At 36.3% G+C, this 16,200-nt stretch overlaps 1 protein-coding gene across 3 annotated transcripts in view; it reads left to right on the forward strand.

Moving 5' to 3' along the window:
• The window catches only part of LOC106876453 (dynein beta chain, ciliary), a 628,322-nt gene extending 615,407 nt beyond the window's left edge, over positions 1–12,915 (forward strand). For all 3 annotated transcript variants that reach the window (XM_052969374.1, XM_052969385.1, XM_052969379.1), the window contains 4 exons: positions 6,519–6,830; positions 8,917–9,159; positions 9,982–10,170; positions 12,226–12,915. In XM_052969374.1, the coding sequence (XP_052825334.1) occupies positions 6,519–6,830; positions 8,917–9,159; positions 9,982–10,170; positions 12,226–12,843 (1,362 nt within the window). In that variant the 3' untranslated portion in view covers positions 12,844–12,915. The remainder of the gene's footprint in view (positions 1–6,518; positions 6,831–8,916; positions 9,160–9,981; positions 10,171–12,225) is intronic.
• The last annotated feature ends 3,285 nt before the right edge of the window (positions 12,916–16,200 follow it).

Raw genomic sequence — 16,200 nt, forward strand, 5'->3', positions numbered from 1 at the left:
TCTGTAGCCAAAAACGGGGGGTACATAGAAAAAAAATTAAATTTAAAAAAGGGGTGTTTTTTGGGGGGTACAAAAGGAAATCTTTCATTTTAAAATTTCAAATTTTGTTTTGAAACCTGTTAAATTTTGCCAAAATGAAGAGAACAGTAAACTGTTCTCTTCTTTGTCCACCACACCCTCTGTTAACAGACGACAAGACAAGTCGTACATCAAATATGAATATGCTCCACCCAATTCGCGTCGTAAATGCAAAGAAGATAAAGTAAAACAGCGTTCCACCTCATGCAGTGCTACTGAAGACAATGAAAGCTGTTCTTTGGACCTCCTTTCAAATGTGCATTTCCCTGCTCTAACCACCACTTCTCACCACCGGAGAAGGAGGAAGAGAAGAATAACAACATGACCACCAAAGAAACTAACACAAGCAACACCACCAGGACCAACAACAAAAACCAATGTAATGGTTTCACATCTGCAGCAAAGCAAAGTTCAGAAGAAATCAATGTTACAATGGACGAAATAAAAAACGCAAAGTAGTTAAAGAAGGATGGAAACAATGTCTTCCTTAACACTCCACAACAACTAATACAGGAAACCAACAGAAGGATGATAATTTATAAAATCTTTAATGTCAAACATAAAAAAATAGAAGGGGCAACTCCACAGCAGTTGGAGATAGCACTCAAGCCCATATGAGGTAAAAAAAATCTTTTGTAACCAAGGGGAGGCATTTTGGAACTGTAGAAGTTCGCTTCCCAATTGAAGAGGATGCAAAACAGCATTCTACAACACCCCTGAAAGCTGAGGATTTGCTGCTCATGCCAACATACCTTGGTCAGCACGTAACCAAGATAAAAATTGAACAAGTGCCGCCCAAACTAAATATGTGTTGCTAGTGGCAGCTATCCTCTTCAACATAGAAGACACTGCCACTATTTTGGAAGTACACAAATTGCACAGCCAAAGCTGGTCAGGTATGGGTATGCAGCTTCTGGTTCAAATTGAACAAGAAAGCATAAATGCCATACCTGACTCTATAAATTTGCCATATGGCACAAGGCTGCATGTTGCTGTAGAGGGACAAAGACCAAAGTGCTACCTCTGCAGCAGTGAAAAGCATTTAAAAGTAGATTGCCCCATTTATAAGGAAAGAATGGAGGTGGACAGAAGAAAGAAGTCTCCAGAGACATCTCCAGTGCAGCAGCAGCAGCAGCAGCAACAACAGGAGATGCAGCAGAAGCAGAAACCAAAAGCTACCACACCACCACTAAAAGCGACACCACCTCCAACCATCACCAGACCAACACCAACAAAGATGACACTGGACAGTATAAATATACTATCAACACCACTTTCAACAGAAATAATACCAACAACAACATCAACATAAAACTGCATTACAAAATACTGAAATGGACCCCAAAGACATCCTTTCCCGACCAAATCAACTCGGACAGTGCAAGCACTGATAGTAAGAAAGGGGAGTGGCACACAGTGCCACCGAAAAAGAAAAGAAAGAAGAAGTGTAAAGAAACAACTGACAAACTGGGGAGGCGCAAGAAAGTAGAGCTTCCCAACAACAATAGCAACAGCATGCACTCACAACATTCAACAACACTTTCTCCAGCACTACCACTGCAAACACCAACACAAATTACAACACACACAGACACCACCACCACCAATACAAACATCACAGCAATAAACACCTTGTCACATACTTGAAAGAAAACTCAGACACTACAATGGCAGATTTTGTCATACCCACACACAACACACCACCAGCACACATACTCAGTTTCAAAATATCTAATGAAAACTATGAAATAAAAAACAAATAAGTCGCTCGGGAAAAGTTTCTCAAAAAAAACTTTACAAAAATCTGGTGGAAATACCCACACAAAAGCATAATGGAGCCACCCCACCAGACACTGACAGTAAGTAGAGCTTTTTTCTCCTGCATAAATCTTTTTGAAACATGGTTGTGCTCAGAATCGGTAACATAAATGTGACAGGCCTCGGGTTACCTTGGAAACAAGGTCACCTCTTAAATGACCTGAGGTCTTACAGTGTGGATGTAGCAACCATTAGCAAAACCAGGTTCTCTGGGAGCGGGCAGTGGTGGTTCTGTGGTGCTATTTCGGAAAGGATTTGAAAATAAAGGCAGTCTTCCTGGGTCCAGAGGGTAAGTTGGCAGTCCTGGATGTGAACAGTAGTGACGGTGGTGCCTTCAGACTGGTGGCTGCCTACGCTCCGACAGGGGCAGGGCAGTTGTATTATTTCAAGCGTTTGGAGGTTTTCCTGGGCATGTATCTCACTTTAGTGCTAGTTGGGAAATGGAATGCTGTCTTAGACAAATGTTTCGATCAGGTGGGTGTGGGAGCATCTGATAGGAGAGAGGGGTGCAAAAGCCTCACCAACCTGCTCAGACACTTTAAGCTGTCTGACAGCTATTGACTAGACAACCTGAATGTGCCAATGTGCGCTTGGACTAATCGAATTGGGTCGTCTAGATCATACTTAGAGTTTTCTGTAGGCCATCGGATAAGGACAGCATAGGGTGTCTACAATTCCACATAGTCGGCTACTCAGACCACAAATTCATGATCTGTACGGTTGACTTAGATAGGCTCCATAGACAGGGTCCCAGTTACTGGAAGCTAAACACATGTAAAGCTTACAGAGACCAGATTAGTTTATTAGTTAAGCAGGCATTGACAGGGGTAATCGTCAACAACAGCTGGTGATTTGCTCTCAACAGGGCAATTAGAGCAGAATCGATTAGGTTTAGTAAGGCTCTAGCTGTAGAACAAAAGAAAACAGAGCAGGATTTAATTAGAAAACTAGATGTGGCTCTTAGGACAGACATTGCAACTGACGTGTTGGTGGCTAGGTTAGCCCTTGACCAAGACTTCGATGCCAAACATGAAGGCTGCATTGTCAGAGCTAAGGCACATTCGGTAAGCAGGGAGGGGACTAAGGCCGTTTGATGGGCCCATGTGGCAGAGGCGAAACGTGATAATAAGGTGACCATTCGGTCTTTGATGGACCTGAACGGGCACGAGATTTCAAACCGAAACGGATGTGAATGGCCTTTCAGCAGCACTTTGCTTGACTGTTCAGGACAAGCGGTGGGACGGACAATGGTACAGACTTTGGTGTGTACCTGGACAGTCTGCCGCAACTCTTGGTGAACAAGGTGGAGTGCTACAAAAAAGCGATATCTGCCTGGATGAAAAGTTGCACAAGAGGTAGATCACCAGGTTTGGAAGGTCTACCCTACAAGCTTTACACTTCAATGCCAGACTTGTTTGCAGACCTCTTGGCGGACATCTACTGCAACTGGCAGCAAAATGGGAGAATCCCTGCTTTTGTTTGTTGAGGGGTGGTGGCACTGTTGAGAAAGGTCCCAAACAAGGGGGATGTGATAGAGAATTTCAGGCCCATCACTCTGCTCAATGCAGAATTAAAGATTTTGGACAAGGTGCTAACCAAGAGCTTGGCACTTGTCATAGACAAGCTGATCTTGAAACAGCTGTACAAGGATTACTGAACTGTACTAGACTCTGTCCTGAAGGATATTAACCTTAAGAGTCAGGATTTAGTATGGCTGAGGAAAATATAAAAAGTTTGTGAAAGAATCTGCCTTGGTGCACTCCAAGATTGGGCCATTGTTTGAAGAAGACAGCTTATTAATTGCTGACTCCAGCAGTATAAGTGAATAAACAATTTCAAAGTATCTTTACCTCTCCACTGGAAAGTATGCAAAGAAAGCTTGATGAGTTCTTCAACATTGCAGATCTACCTGGGAAAGAGGCAAGCATCGATTACGTCAACATAAAGGAGGAAGCTGTAATATCAGCCAGTGATGAGACGAGCTCAAATGCAGCAATTTCTGCTTCTTTTAAAGACTTGCAAGAAAACTCTTGCAAATTCACTACAGATACTTTTTCAGAGTTTCTCTGCATGTGATAAACTTCCAAAAATGTTGAATAAAGATGCCCTGACCATAAAGGAGGAAGCAAAGCAGACACTAAAAATTACAGGCCTATCTCTCTGACCTCACATGTTAGCAAGGTCATGGAACGCATTGTCAGAAGGAAGCTGGTCATGATCCTGGAAGAAAATAACTTGCTTACAAACACACAACATTGCTTCCATCCAGTGAGAAGCTGGCTCACACAACTACTGAGTACTGAAACAGCATATCAACCACTAAAATATGGATGTGATATATTTTGACTTTGCCAAGACCTTTGACAATGTTGATTACAAACTACATGACCTTGATATCTCTGGAAAACTAGTTATATGCATATGAAAGATTTTGGAAGGTCTAGCTCCTAAATTTGAAACTGAAACTATACTAGCAACCAAACAGGATAGCACTGCATAATACCAAAGCTCCCATCTTCTCCATCTATAATAAGGGCCCAATACTGTAATAGCTTGGGTTTCACAGCTATTCAATATTCTGCCAAACAGCCTCAGAGATTTGTGAGGTACAAAAGTGAAAGTTTTCAAAGAATGTCTGGACAAATTTTTATCTGAGAAACCAGATAAACCCACATCACGACAGGAAACAAAGAAGAGTAGTTCCATCAAACTCATCACTTCACCAGAAACAATACAGAAAAGAAACCCAATCACACTGAAAGGCTGTGCTCCAGCATAACTGCAACCTTTGGCAGAAATCAATATGAGGTCTGATCAAAACTTACTGGTACTGGTGCTATAAAAACAAAACTACAATCGATTCAGCATTTAATCTCCTTCATAGTAGGCCCCTCCTGAAGCCACCTACTTTATCCAGCTTCATTTCTGTTGATGGAAGCCTTCTCAGAGCTCCATTTTGGGGATAGTAGACAGTTGCCTTATTACATTTTCTTGAATTTTTCAATGTTTTGAAATCTTGTTCAAGTGGGATTCCTTTCAGGCCTTGGTTTCCAGGTCATTGTCATAGACCCATGATTTGTCACCTCTTATGACAATTCTTGACACAATCAAGGAGATCCTATGCAACTGAAACCCGATCTTCTTTTTGAGACAACCACACTCCCTTTTATGGGTTTCAGAGACTATGGCCACCTTGAATAACTCCCTGTACAGAACAACAATCCCTTGACTATCTTGAGTGTTACATTCCAAAAAAACCCCATGATAGGTGAAAATCTGCAAAGTAGAAACAGTACTGTACTGTATATTTTTTAAAATTATTTTTAGAATTTGTATATATCTTTTTTATTATAAATGCAAAACAACACCACAGAAGAATCAACGTAAGCTTAAATAATAAACCACAATAGGTGAACCATGATATGACAAGGGATTACTGTATATATAAAACTCAGATTGTGTCTGCGTGTAAACCCGCATAACTTCTGAAGTGTACGTATTTCTTAAAATTTTCTTAGGTATTGATATCATTTACCTTTATTTCATTGACATTTCATTATTAATGTACAATTGTCATCTTAGTTTATTATGTAATATTTGATATAATGTCTCCAAGCTGAGAAAATGAAAAGGAGAGCAAATGAATCATCACATGAGACCTCAATTAGACAATCACAAAATGCTGCATGTACAGCAAGAGCAATGGAAAATGATGAGCAGCATAGTATTCACCTGTCCATGAATGCTGCAGTCCACCCCCTTATCACATCATTTCTTTCATGTAGATTTGTGGTGCTGTTGAGCGCACCCACAAGCTTAATTTATCACATAGCTGTAGTTCCTATGTTTGTTGATTGTTCAGCATAGTAGTGGCAGCACTGACAGCTACAAAAGAGAGTATATCCACTGAGAACTTTTTGATGCATTCAAAAATCACATACCCAATAAACCGATTCCTTATGAGATTTCCCAATCAAATTGCCAGCAAACCATTTTCAGCCAAACCAATTTCAACGGATTTCGCTCAAATCTGATGTCGATGTTACTTATTTTGGTTTGAAATAAAGCACTTGATCACTTAATAATCCTAGCTTAATCCTGGGCAGCGCCGGGCTATACTGCTAGTATATATATATATGCGCATGCATTCATATATCTGTGTGTGTCTTTGTGTCTGTGTTTGTCCCCCACCAATACTTGACATTATATATAACATGCACACACACACTCACATATATATTCTAATTTCATTCTTTAATAAGACTGCAATTCAATCTTTCTATTCCTCCATCCCTGTAGCCCAATGGAGAGAAGTGTAGCCACTGTTGTTCTGCCTGTAGACGTCAGTACCAGGTTTAAAAAAATAAGTTCTGGGGTTAATTAGTTCAACTAAAATCCTTCAAGGTGGCCATAGTCTCTGAAACCCATAAAAGATAAAATATATATTGTATATTTGCCTTATATTTGTACATGTACTTCATAACTATATCGTGTTTCTATTTTGTTTTTTTTACACATGCACACACACACATATGCTAGTAGCAGGTCCTTGAAATATATCATGAAATAATGAAATATTTCGTTTGTATTCAATTTGGTTTCATGTGTTGTGTATTCTACAGGAGACCCTTGAAATGTGTGCCCGGGAAACTGAATTTAAAAGCATTCTCTTCGTCCTCTGTTATTTTCATGCTGTTGTTCAAGAAAGAAGGAAGTTTGGACCTCAAGGCTGGAACAGATCTTATCCATTTAATGTTGGTGACCTGACAATCAGTGTCAATGTGCTTTATAACTATCTTGAGGCCAACAATAAAGTCCCCTGGGAAGATCTTCGTTATCTTTTTGGAGAGATTATGTATGGTGGCCACATTACAGATGACTGGGACCGAAGACTATGTAGAACATATTTGGAAGTATACATGCATCCTGATATGGTATGTAGTATAGTATGATCTTGATATTTTATGGTGCATGGTTTTGTTTGTTTTGGCACTAACATAATAAGAGGGTTTATGTTATCTTTCCTGAGTTCTCTAAGAAGTTAAGATTAAAGATAAGAGAAAAGAAAATGCAATAGTCACCCTTTGTTCAAATTCTTGTTGTATAATTTGTGTTGATATTTGAAATAATGATGTAAGAATGATTATTGAAAGAGGTTAATGCTGTCATATAGTAAATAGATTATTAGGCTAGTGAGGGTTATTGTTAACATGAATTAAATAAAATAGATATTAATGTTTTGTATGGCATACTCCAAAAGGAATGGAGTACATTCACTGGAGTACAGCCCAAAATGTAAGTTTTTATATCATCTTACTTTGCATCAATATACACCTTATGTACACTGTCGAAAAATTTTTATCAGTTGATTTTATTGGAGTTATCTTCCCTAATGTTTTTAGAGATATCAGGGAAGATATTTTGGTTGATAATCTCAGTAGATGAAAGTTTTCAACTCACTATATTTAACTCACCGTTGTGTGTGTTTTTTTTTAATGCTGCTTAAAAAATAGAGGTCAGTCATTTATGTAAATGGAAAATGCCATAGACTGAAGATAAGCACCTTCCAAGCAGAATCCTTAGCCTGGATTCTTAATTGCAGCTGTTTTTCATTATCAATGTTTTTGTAACAAACTCATAATGTGTCCCTACTTTAGTCTGAAATTCTTTGGAGTTTGACTGATCATTTGAACAATAGGAATAATTTCTTTTAGCAATAAGGCAAAGCCAAAAGAAACTTTGACTTTGCCTTGTTGCTTAAAGTTCCATTTTTATTGTTTATCTGTTCTAACTGGTAAGTGTTGTCATAAACAATAATAATCTTAGTAATTATAATAATAATAATAATCATAAATGTTTGTCTTGCACAACCTTATTAACTAACTAAACATGTTAGACATACTGTGCAAAAAATGCTAGCAATTGAGGATAGGATATTTAATGTACACCCATCTCCAACCGTTTAATAATGAAAATATGATTATCTAATGAATAAATAACTCCTGGTAACCCTGTAAAGGAAGGACCTGCAAGATGTTTGAGAAGAATGCATTGTAGTAGATTCTCATTACCTTACCTATCCTCATATGACAGTACTGCAACATGCTAATCAAATTTTTTTTATTAAATTGCTCACACTGAGATGTGTTTGAGATATGAAATGTACATTGATAATGAAGCATAAAACATCCAGGAATTCTAATTACAAGAACGTGCAGGGATGAATTAATGAGGTACAGAACAACCAGACATGAACTCAAAGTTTTTCTCTCAAATATAATGCATTGTAACTATATCAATTTTGATCTTTCTACTTTCTTGTGACAAATATAGTTCACCACTGAGTGGTGGTAGCATTACATTCAACAATGTTTTGATGGCTTACAGTGCTGAGTTGAACCTTAGCATGTGAAAATCTAGATCAAGCATCATGTTACTAAATTTGGAGTGTGCTGTGGGGTCCTATGGAAGTGAAACTTATTTGGAGTGTGTTGTGGGGTCCTTTGTGAAGTGAAACTTATCAGAAAAGGCATTAGTCTTTAGGTGTTCTTCATGATTGTAATTGCTGACTCTATGTTTTGCTGTCTGGTACCCTATCATCAAAGACTTGCTCTTATAATTAAGTGGTGTCCCAAATGACCTAGATAAAAGGGGTCAAACTACCCTAAGGCACAATTTATATTCAAAATACAACTCATTTGCTTTACTCACAATATTTTAGATAGTGTATGAGCAATGTATGAAAAGTGTGTTTTTACATCATTATTCATATAAGGATAGCTGAGGTCATGAGAACCCACTGCAAATCATACAGAATACCCTTTTCATTTTTTTGAGAAGAATAAAATCCTAGAGATCTTCACATAATTTCATCATCAAAACTAAAAGATTTATTACTGAGCATCAATCCATTTTTTAGAACATCTTAATATAATTGTTTTAATTTTGTTTCATCATTTAGAATACATTTAAAAAAAAAGTAAAACTGATATACTGGACATGCAATATTTTTGTTTTTAGTTGAGCTCAGAATTATTTTTGGCTCCTGGTTTTCCAATACCACCCAATTCTGACTATAAAGGTTATCATGCATACATAGATGAAATACTGCCTCCAGAAAGTCCTTACCTTTATGGATTGCATCCAAATGCTGAAATTGAATTTCTCACTAGTACATCGGAACATCTTTTTAAAACTGTTTTTGAAATGCAACCACAAGATTCAGGTACTGCTGGAGGTGCTGGAATTAGTAAAGAAGAAAAGGTATGTTCAGAAATCCATATGTTAAAACATTTTCATGTGATTTGGGTGACAAAGCAAATCAGTATAGCTCTAGTATGCAACTAAAACTCTGAAATTCTATATTGTTGAATAGAAAGTTAGCTCCTGATCTAATGTCAGTGCCTAGTTTGGGTCAGTTCACATTTTACTCATTGCTTGAATATCACTGCTCCTGTTTTTTTTCTTTCAAATTCAGTCAACATTAGCTTATCAATTGGCAAACAATTTATTCTGTTTATAGCACTTGTATTGGTATGACAACAAGAAAAAAGTAAAAGAGACCTAAGCAAGATATGAATTTAGAACTATGGCAAAATGAACTAGCATTTCTTTCTTGGCTTTGTAGCACTACCTCTATACCCTACTTGATTATTTTTTCAACCATTTTTCAACCATTTGCAACCATTTTTGAGTACCAATTGAATTAAAAGTATGGTTGCAGAGATAATGATTCAGTTATAACTCAAACTCAGCAGAAGATCCAATGACTCCTCTGTTTTATAGACCTAATGTTGTTTACCCTATGTAAATAGTTCAGAGAACTAGACCTCAGAGAAGTTGATATATTGGCTATGAACATGAACCAGTGATCATGGCAGGATAGAAACTGCAAACTTATAGGCTATTTCTGCAGTAACCCATAAATTTAATTATCCATGGCTCTAGTACATAACTCTCATACATTTCAATTATACAAAAAACTAAATACAAAGTAAGTTTATTTTTAATAATGAAATAGCAAAAACAAATATATAAAAGAATATTTACCATTTGTTAAAACTAGCACATTTTCGATCTATTAAGGTGAAAATTATCCTTGATGAGATGACTGAGAAACTTCCAGATGAATTTATAATGGCAGAATTAATGGGGAAGGTTCCAGTCGAAGAGAGAACCCCTTATGTTGTTGTGGCTTTCCAGGAATGTGAACGGATGAATTTGCTGCTATCAGAAATAAAACGTACACTCAAAGAACTGGATCTTGGTCTTAAGGTAAAATTTTCTCCTTTTTTTGTTTTTGTTTTTCTTAGGAAAGTAAAGGCTGAGAGAATAGAGAACAAGATTGCATTAGAGTTCTGGCTAATATGCTAAAACTCTGCTTCAACAATTGCACCATGTCCTTTATAGGAAATAGTATCCTACCACTTTAAAAAAATATGTATCATAGGTCCAGGAGAGGCCCATATTTTAGATGTCTGGGTTTGCACATGGTGAAGGACTGCAAGGAACTGAAACCCAAATTGATTTGCTACTGGTGCAAGTGGGCAGCAACTGCAGCCAGAGAAATGATTAAAAGGAGACTACTGCCTCACCAATTCTCCATTCAAGCAAGGATATGTGCTTGTACAGTTGCTGCTTACAGTTAGGGGAAGGTGTTAAAAGATCTCATGGACACAGGCTGTATAATGACCTTAGTGATCCGAAAATGGGGAACAAGATGAGTAGTGTAAGGGCAGCTGATGGCAGTGGGATCATATGTAGAGGTAGTAGTGAAGTGGAGATGGTGGTGTCAGAAGCAACAATAAGGCTGCCAGGAATTGTGGTGACACCTCCTTGATGGTGCTGATGTGACACCTCGTCGGTGGATGATCATATCCATGTCCATCATGGACATGGATACAATCAACCACCTAGGAGGTGTCACAGTTAGTGACAACAGGGTTACATATGGTAACACCATGCACTGTGAGTTTGCAACAGGAGAATGGGGAGAGCCCTGGAGAGAACTGTGTTGCATACATCATCATAGACAAGGATTTTCAGGCTGCGTTCAGTGGTTGAGTTTTGCTGGAAAGGACGCCCTAAGTGTTGAAGTAATAGGGTAAGTTGTTATCAGCAAAACCTGAAAGGAGTGCCAGGAGTGAGTTCAAGGGAGTGGTGGTGAGATGGATCAAGGAAAGTATTTTAATCCCTTGTAATCCCTTGCAATCAACAAAAGACTAGGTCAGGGTGGTATTCAACTTTCAAAAGCTGAATACCTACAAATCATACAACACAAGTGGTACGATATGTTACCAACATCTGAAGGGAAACATTGCAGTAATGGAAATAGATGACAGGTCTTTCCACAATCGTTGACTTCAAGTTGGCATAACTGCATCTACACATGTTTGAGAAATTATAGAAATATCAAGACCAGGCTGGGTTTCAGGCTGAATTCAACAAAGATCATGGTGACAGTCCTTGAATCTATTCTGAGAAAGGTGGACAAGGGGACAAAGGCTCACTCTAGTCCTGCTTCCACTCATGTGACCTCCTTCACTCCTCTTCTTCTAGCAAGATCCTCAGCCATAAGAGGAGGAGGTTGACAGATTTTGACATGGATTGAGGTGATCTTTGAGATCAGAGGGGCATGTTGAACCAGAAGTATAGTGTGAGTGATGTTACACATATGGCTGAAGGACCTTGCCAGAAGCAGAGGAGTTAGTGGAAGCAGGTCTAGTGTGGGCCTTTTTCACTTTGGGGTTGTCATACAGGACATATATGTATGGCTACTTGAGTTGAGGGAATTTGTTATTAGGTTCTGGCTAGAGGTAAGGTGGCTCAGTCTCTCACAAATATATTCCAGCTGGAAAGGATTGATGCTGTGAGGGAACCTGCGAGGTAACTGAATTGTGCTTTTTTCCCCCATATCACACCCTTAAATAGTCCTTAATTTAAAGATTTAATTTTTTGTTATCTGCAGAAAGCTAGTGAAATTTAAAAGCAGACTCATCAATGTTAGTGTCAGGAATAAGATTAATGTTGGGTCATGAACTAATCAAGTACTGAGAATCCAATTTGGTCTGATATTTCATCAAACCTAGACAGGTAAAAGAAAGTTATCTTCAGTAGGATTTGAGTTGAAAAAACATTCTTTATCAGATAAGTATGATAGAATGGATAGTATAGCTTGCTTGTGTCTGTATTTGATTGTATTTCTTGAAACAGAGAAAATATATGCATATTTCATTGCTAACAAAACCATAACAGAATTACTAATGAACATTATTTTTGCTTCCTTTTTTTTAAAATCAATTTTTTTAATACTTTTTTTTTTGCTAATAGGGAGAATTGACAATCACCTCTGACATGGAAGATTTAAGTAATGCTTTGTATATGGATCAAGTACCAAATGGATGGGCCAATCGTGCATATCCTTCTTTATATACTTTGACTGCTTGGTATGCAGATCTAATCCAACGTGTTAAAGAATTAGAAGGTTGGGTTTCTGATTTTCAGCTACCAGCTGCTGTTTGGTTGGCTGGATTCTTTAACCCCCAATCTTTTCTTACTGCAATTATGCAACAGATGGCTCGTAAAAATGAATGGCCTCTAGATAAAATGTGTATTCAGTGTGATGTCACTAAGAAATGTCGCGATGACATGGCTGGACCTCCTAGGGAAGGAGCATTTATACATGGCCTTTTTATGGAAGGAGCCAGGTGGGACACACAAACTGGGATGATTGGAGAGTCTCTATTGAAAGAACTCACACCTATGTTGCCAATTGTTTTCCTCAAAGCTATTCCAGTAGATAGACAAGAAACAAAGAATATTTATCAGTGTCCTGTGTACAAAACTAAACAACGAGGCCCAACATTTGTATGGACATTCAACTTGAAGACTAAAGAGAAATCCAGCAAATGGATACTTGGTGGAGTTTGTTTGTTGCTACAAGTTTAATATATGATATTTTTTGCTATAAAGATTCATTAAAACAAAATTAATGACATTTGTGTTAGTCATTAGTAATAATTGAGTATTAGTTCTGAAAGTATTTTATTTCCAGTGAGAGTTTAACATAATTGACAAGAAAATAAAAGTACTTACCTAGTAATGATCATTTCATTACAATTTTGCCAGATGGTCTGTTTCACTATGTCTTTGCCTCTTAATGACATCTACTTCCTTTGAGTTGTATTATACAGGATAATTAAAATTTTTCACTACAATTGAATCTGGGTTTGAGGTATATTGATTTTATTAGCCTTTAACCTTGTGTTAACAGATGTTACTGAGACACACCATTATATCACAAGATATAGGGTAACTGATATGATATTCTTTTCACAATTTCACTCATTGCACTACGATGCTATCTTCATAAGTTTAAGTGCTTATATCAAACCCAAATCTTTGTACTCAGTACTATATTGACATCAAAAAGAGGAAAGGCAACAATATAACCGAAAACCAATTCTGCCATTTTTCTACACATACATACATACATACATACTTACATGTAATACTAGTTTCAAAAATTAATAAGTCCTAGTATTGATCTGTTCAGCTAAAACCTTTCAAGACAGTGTTCCAGTATGGCCACAGTCAAATGACTGAAACAAGTAAAAGATATATACACATGTGCTTTTATGTATAAATGTATCTGTATTTACTTACATACATATAGATGTATACATTCCTACCTACCCATGTACATACACGCATATGTATATACATACATATGGCTACTTTCACTTTCAGTCTATCAAATCTAAACACAGGGCTCTGGTCGGCCCTAGGCGATAGTAGAAGATGCTTGAAGTGTGTATCCACGCTTGTGCATGCATGTGTTTGTGTGTGTGTGTACATACACACATGCATGCACACATGCACGTGTACACACACGTGTACACACGCATGCACACACACACACACACACACACACACACACACACATAGATGTTATATTTTACTTGTTTCAATCATTTGACTGTGACCATGCTGTTTGTCTTGCACAACCTTATTAACTAACTAAACATGTTAGACATACTGTGCAATAAAATGCTAGCAATTGAGGATAGGATATTTAATGTACACCCATCTCCAACCGTTTAATAATGAAAATATGATTATCTAATGAATAAATAACTCCTGGTAACTCTGTAAAGGAAGGACCTACAAGATGTTTGAGAAGAATGCATTGTAGTAGATTCTCATTACCTTACCTATCCTCATATGACAGTACTGCAACATGCTTGTAGTTTTTAAATGAACGAGTTGATCACAATACTTATTTTTTCAACCTTGTACTTATTCTAGCAGCTTCTATTTTGCCAAACTACTTGGTTACGGAGATGTAAGCAAATCAGTACTAGCTGTCAAACAGTTCTGATAGACTAACACAGATAGAAATATAAACACACACACACACAGATATAGATACAAATAACAAGTTTCTTTAACATTTAATGAAGGTTTTGGTCACCACAACCATATGGTAGGGAAGCAAACACCTTACCACACAGCCTTATACATACACATACGAGCACACATATGTACACACACACATTGCCTTCTCTGTATTCACATATACATCCATATATATTCTGTATATAGAACTCAAGAATAATTTGCATAATTGTCTACAAATACATATACATGTGTGCATGTGTTATCCTTTACTTGGAAAAAAGAAGGGTTAGTTTCATAAAGGCAAGCATGAAAGAATATATATATAATTGATAAATGTTATGTGAGCAGAAATACTTTTAAAAACAAAAACGTTTAATATTTAAATTCATATATATTTATGTGCTCGTGAAATTGATAAAAGAAATTTATGATAAAAATTTAGTTTCATTCTGATTAAAATCCCAACGATTTTCACCTGCTTTTAGCATCTCCAATCCGTTGTTTTAGTTTCTATTGTCCATTGTAAGTGATGAGAAACACACTGCATTTTATTATATATAAGATAAGATTAGTTAAGCATTTAGAATAAACTTTCAAATACAATAGACGGACAGAATAATCAAGTAGAGATACTATTTATAGCAAGAAAACAGAAACGTTGTTGAATAATTTAGAAAAATCTTTTTTAGATATTATATAACAAATGCAAAATATAAACACAATGAAAAAAAATCTTATAAACTGGAATAAATCCAACAACTTTAAATGTTACAAAAGGCATGTAACATTATAAATAGATGAGTTCACTGAAATCACAAAATTTGTAGCAAAACAGACACTCAAAACAGCTGCAAATCAGCATGAAAAACAGAAAAATTTTGCAAATAAAAATTTCGTGGTTTTTTTCGTGTCTTTTCACACTTTAAGATACTTTTCAGATTTGCAAGAAACACTTTTCATTTTGAAATCTAATGGGTTAATATAAGTTAGATGATTGATGAGAAGATTATATTTATCAAAGAGTTCACTGAAATCACAAAATTTGTGGCAAAGCAGAAAGGCACAAAAAGTTGCAAATAAGTATGAAAAACAGAAAGATTTTGAAAATGAAAATTTCGTGTTTTTTCCTTGTCTTTTTACACATTAAAATACTTTTCATTTTTGCAAGAAACACTTTTCATTTTGAAATCTAATGGGTTAATATAAGTTAGATGATTGATGAGGAGATTATATTTATCAGAGTTCACTGAAATCAGAAAATTTGTGGCAAAACAGAAAGTCACAAGAAGTTGCAAATGAGCATGAAAAACAGAAAGATTTTGCAAATGAAAATTTCGTGATATTTTCCTGTCTTTTCACACATTAAGATACTTTTCATTTTGAAATCTAATTGGTTGATATAAGTTAGATGATTGATTAGGAGATTATATTTATCAAAGAGTTCACTGAAATCAGAACATTTATGGCAAAACAGAAAGTAAGAAAATGCTGCAAATAAGCATGAAAAACAAAAATATTTTGCAAATGAAAATTTCGTGATATTTTCGTGTCTTTTCACACATTAAGATACTTTTCATATTTGAGAAAAGCACTTTTCATTTTGAAATCTAATGGGTTAATATAAGTTAGATGATTGATGAGAAGATTATATTTATCAAAGTGTTCACTGAAATCACAAAACTTGTGGCAGAACAGAAAGTTACAAAAAAGTTGCAAATGAGCATGAAAAACAGAAAAATTTTGCAAATGAAAATTTCGTGATTTTTACTGTTTTTCACACATTAAGATACTTTTCCTTTTTCCAAGAAACACTTTCTATTTTGAAATCTAATGGGTTCATATAAGTTAGATGATTGATGAAATTATATTTATCAAAGAATTCACAAAAATCAGAAATTTTGTGGC

The sequence above is a fragment of the Octopus bimaculoides genome, chromosome 1 (genome assembly GCF_001194135.2).
Source record: "Octopus bimaculoides isolate UCB-OBI-ISO-001 chromosome 1, ASM119413v2, whole genome shotgun sequence".
NCBI classification, from domain to species: Eukaryota; Metazoa; Mollusca; class Cephalopoda; order Octopoda; family Octopodidae; genus Octopus; species Octopus bimaculoides.